The sequence below is a fragment of the Gossypium hirsutum genome, chromosome D05 (assembly GCF_007990345.1).
Source record: "Gossypium hirsutum isolate 1008001.06 chromosome D05, Gossypium_hirsutum_v2.1, whole genome shotgun sequence".
In the NCBI taxonomy this organism is placed as follows: domain Eukaryota; kingdom Viridiplantae; phylum Streptophyta; class Magnoliopsida; order Malvales; family Malvaceae; genus Gossypium; species Gossypium hirsutum.
In genome coordinates, this window is record NC_053441.1 from 5,192,671 (window position 1) to 5,195,891 (window position 3,221).

At 34.3% G+C, this 3,221-nt stretch overlaps 1 protein-coding gene across 1 annotated transcript; it reads right to left on the reverse strand.

Moving 5' to 3' along the window:
* Positions 1 to 241: 241 nt before the first annotated feature.
* LOC107906794 (ADP-ribosylation factor 3) lies at positions 242 to 3,010 on the reverse strand. The gene is made up of 8 exons (XM_016833905.2): positions 2,753 to 3,010; positions 2,585 to 2,623; positions 2,397 to 2,459; positions 1,987 to 2,005; positions 1,450 to 1,561; positions 1,298 to 1,345; positions 1,023 to 1,153; positions 242 to 481 (listed from the first exon to the last, which is right to left on the reverse strand). Exons 1-8 carry the CDS (start codon positions 2,853 to 2,855, stop codon positions 448 to 450), a joined length of 549 nt encoding a protein of 182 aa, XP_016689394.1. The 5' UTR covers positions 2,856 to 3,010; the 3' UTR covers positions 242 to 447.
* Positions 3,011 to 3,221: the final 211 nt, after the last annotated feature.

Sequence of the window (3,221 nt, forward strand, 5' to 3'; positions counted from 1 at the left end):
TTCCTTCTTGTTGTCGCTTGATTGGAGGAGAAGGTGGGGATGCTGCTCCCTGTGTTCCTGTGTTTCCAGCCTTGGGTTTTATTCGGTCTCTGGTTTCGATTACACACACATATATATTCGCTTATCAGTGATAATTTTCACGACCAGAAGACAGTGCATTCCAATTTATGATCCATTAAGAAAGAAAAAGGACGGATATGGGAACCCCATCCATCAAATGGCTAAAACCATTGGAAGAAACTTTAAGAACAAAACCCTTCCTTCCATTTTCCAAAATTGGTTCAAACCAAGTTTAAAACACCATCTATCAACTCAAATTGTACAAGTTCTGACCTGTAATTTAAACAACACAAGAAACTGCAAGTAATAAATCACATGCCAACCGCAAGTCAATGGTGGTGAAACTTATGGGTACATTTAGTAAAAATCTTGGGATCTGGAAATAATTTAGCCACCTCCTGATTTGAGAGTATTACTTAACCTGCATAACAGTTTACTACATTAGATGGAACCACCACTCTCTCAATAAAATTTCAGCAATAAGTATATCAGCACCATAAATGATTATAGAGCTGCTGTGCCTGTGATCATGAGTAAATTTAAAAATTTTATGTTCTTATTAATATTTATGATCATGTTCCCGCAAAAGCTTTTAATTTTTTTAATGAAATGATATGCCTTCACATTGATATCTGATTTGACTAAGCATCTATAACAGATTACCATTCTTGTTGCTTTTAAATTTCCCTAAATTTTCCTAGTTTTGTCATTGTTTTTAGAAAGTTCCCGTTGAAAGCACAAATACAGAACCCTAAATCAGCAACGCCTCCATATTATCATAAAGCAGGGAACCCTATAGTCACTCACACTCAACAACAGTTCCTATAAAAACCTACATCCCAATGTAAACTAAGTTTGATACTAAACAACTATCATGACTAGATACTAGACCAGACATAAACTTCTTGAAAGGTAACATAAGCAGTTGTGTTACTAGAGATAAACAAAGAAGCTGTACTTACCAGTCCATGCCCTCAAAAAGTCCTTCACCCTTGACTGCACATGTTTTAAATATTGCCCACTGACGGTTTTTTAATTTGTGCAACTCCAAAGCCTCGGTCACGGCAGCAGCATCAAGCGCACCAGGTAGATCCTGTTCATTTTGAACAAATGTGTTTTAAAATTGTAAAACTTGAAAGACCAAGATCATGGAAATCTTGTCCTATGCAGAGTAGAACATTTTACAACTACTTTTGCAGCTTTGAATGGTAGAGCATAGAGCAAATGTAGTGTTCACCTGCTTGTTAGCAAAAATTAGGGCTATTGCACCTTTAAGTTCATCCTCCTGCCCAACAGTTTAATGATTCAGTCAGCATCTACCATATGACATTAAAAGAGTTACAGAGGAGTTGAGGGAGACATGACTAGCCAGTTTAGACATAAGAATACCTCTAAAATGGCATGAAATTCTTCCTTGGCTATTCCAATTCTATCAGTGTCACTTGAATCAACAACATAAATTATTGCTTGTGTATTTGGGAAATAGCATCTCCAATATGGCCTGTAAAAGATGCAGATTAAAAAGAAAAGTGGAAGACGAGTGTTGGAGGGTGGTGAAGACAATCGGCGTATTCAACAAGCAGCAAATTGCCCGATGAAAGGACTAAAATCATCACAAAGAAAGCAAATTGGCAATGAAAAATTCCGAAAAACAAAACTCCTTCCTGAGTAAATAAATGAAAAATGATGAATCTTCTTTCAACTCTCCTTATTGTCCAGCTAAAGAGCAGCCAGAAAAACCCACAAGATATTCCCATATCAGAATTAAATAAATAGAGGAAGCAAAGTAACTTAGAGGTTGCATCTCCATTAGTTAGAAGACACACCACAACAGTTAAAGCTACTTTAACAAATCAATTGAAAATCTCATCTGTACCAAAAGTGTTGGGATGTTTCCTTGAAAAAACAAAACTTAAAAACAAGTACCTGATGCTTGTCTGACCACCTGCAAAAAAAACAAAACTACATTTGATTTAAACTGGAACAAAGAGTTAAATGAATGTTACAACTTTATAGAATCTCACAGCTGATAAGCAAAACGGAGCTACATGTTTAAACTCAACAACAGAAACAATTTCTCTGTAAATTCAAGCCACAAAAGTTTCTGCTGATATAATCTTATACAATTCAAACTGTAACTAAAATTCCCAAAGGCCTTGTGGCAAATGCCAATGCAAGCAGGCCAACCAGATAACTATAGGATCAAAAATGAAATTCAATGATTCAATTTTAAGTAAAAGGATTAAGGCAAATTTCAATGATTCGATAAATTAAATTGAACTCCATTTGTATAAACTACATCAGCTGCTATTTCAGATTTATTAACGTTAACTTACCTAAATCCCATACTTGAAACTTGATGTTGTTGTATTGTACAGTCTCTACATTAAACCCAATCGCTGCAAAAAAAGAGTTCAAAAAAAATGGCGCATCGAAGCTGTCAGTCATTTAGAAAAAAAAATGAAAACCCAAAACAAGAATGATAAAGAAGAATTGAGAGAGTAGCCGGCAAAGGCAAACCTACTTGGAATTGTAGAGACTACCTCACCCATCTGAAGCCGATCTGTTGGAAGATGATCAAAATAATAATTAAAAAATATGGAATAAATAACACCCAAAATTAGAAAATAAAGAGGAAAAATGGAAAAGAAATAAAAGCGATAGGCTTGTTTAGGAAAGATCGAAAGGTTACAGAGAATAGTAGTTTTGCCAGCATTGTCAAGACCCAGTACGAGAATTCGAGCTTCTCTGTTACCGAACAGAGAGGAGAACATCCGAGTAAAAACAATACCCATTTCTTCCCTGTTGATTCCTTTAGCAATTGCTACCACTAATTACCGATCTAACACAGATTCTAAGCTCCTTTAGTTTTAGTGTCGCAAGTAGTATTTACAAAAATCCAGCTTTATTTGTTTTTGTTAATCGTTATTTACATATTTATCTTAATTTAAAAAAATAAAAAAATGTTTGTGTAAAGGAAAAGAATTAGGAACGTTACGTACCTAAATACTAATTAATAGTTGTATTTTTTTTAGAATAATAATAGTGTATAAATGAGGTATTGATAATCATAAATTACTAAAGGAAAATTTCAGATTCAAGTTAATAATTATCAAGCTTAATGATATTAGGCCTAAATAGCTTAGGAGCGTTATTAAGTT

Bases quoted from the DNA above. Each gene is read 5' to 3' on its own strand.
- LOC107906794 (XM_016833905.2), bottom strand. From the start codon at position 2,855: ATGGGTATTGTTTTTACTCGGATGTTCTCCTCTCTGTTCGGTAACAGA. The intron at 2,624-2,752 runs GTAACCTTTCGA...ATCTTCCAACAG, and splicing joins TGGCAAAACTACTATTCTCT to ATCGGCTTCAGATGGGTGAG. The intron at 1,154-1,297 runs GTGAACACTACA...CAAAATGAACAG, and splicing joins TAATTTTTGCTAACAAGCAG to GATCTACCTGGTGCGCTTGA.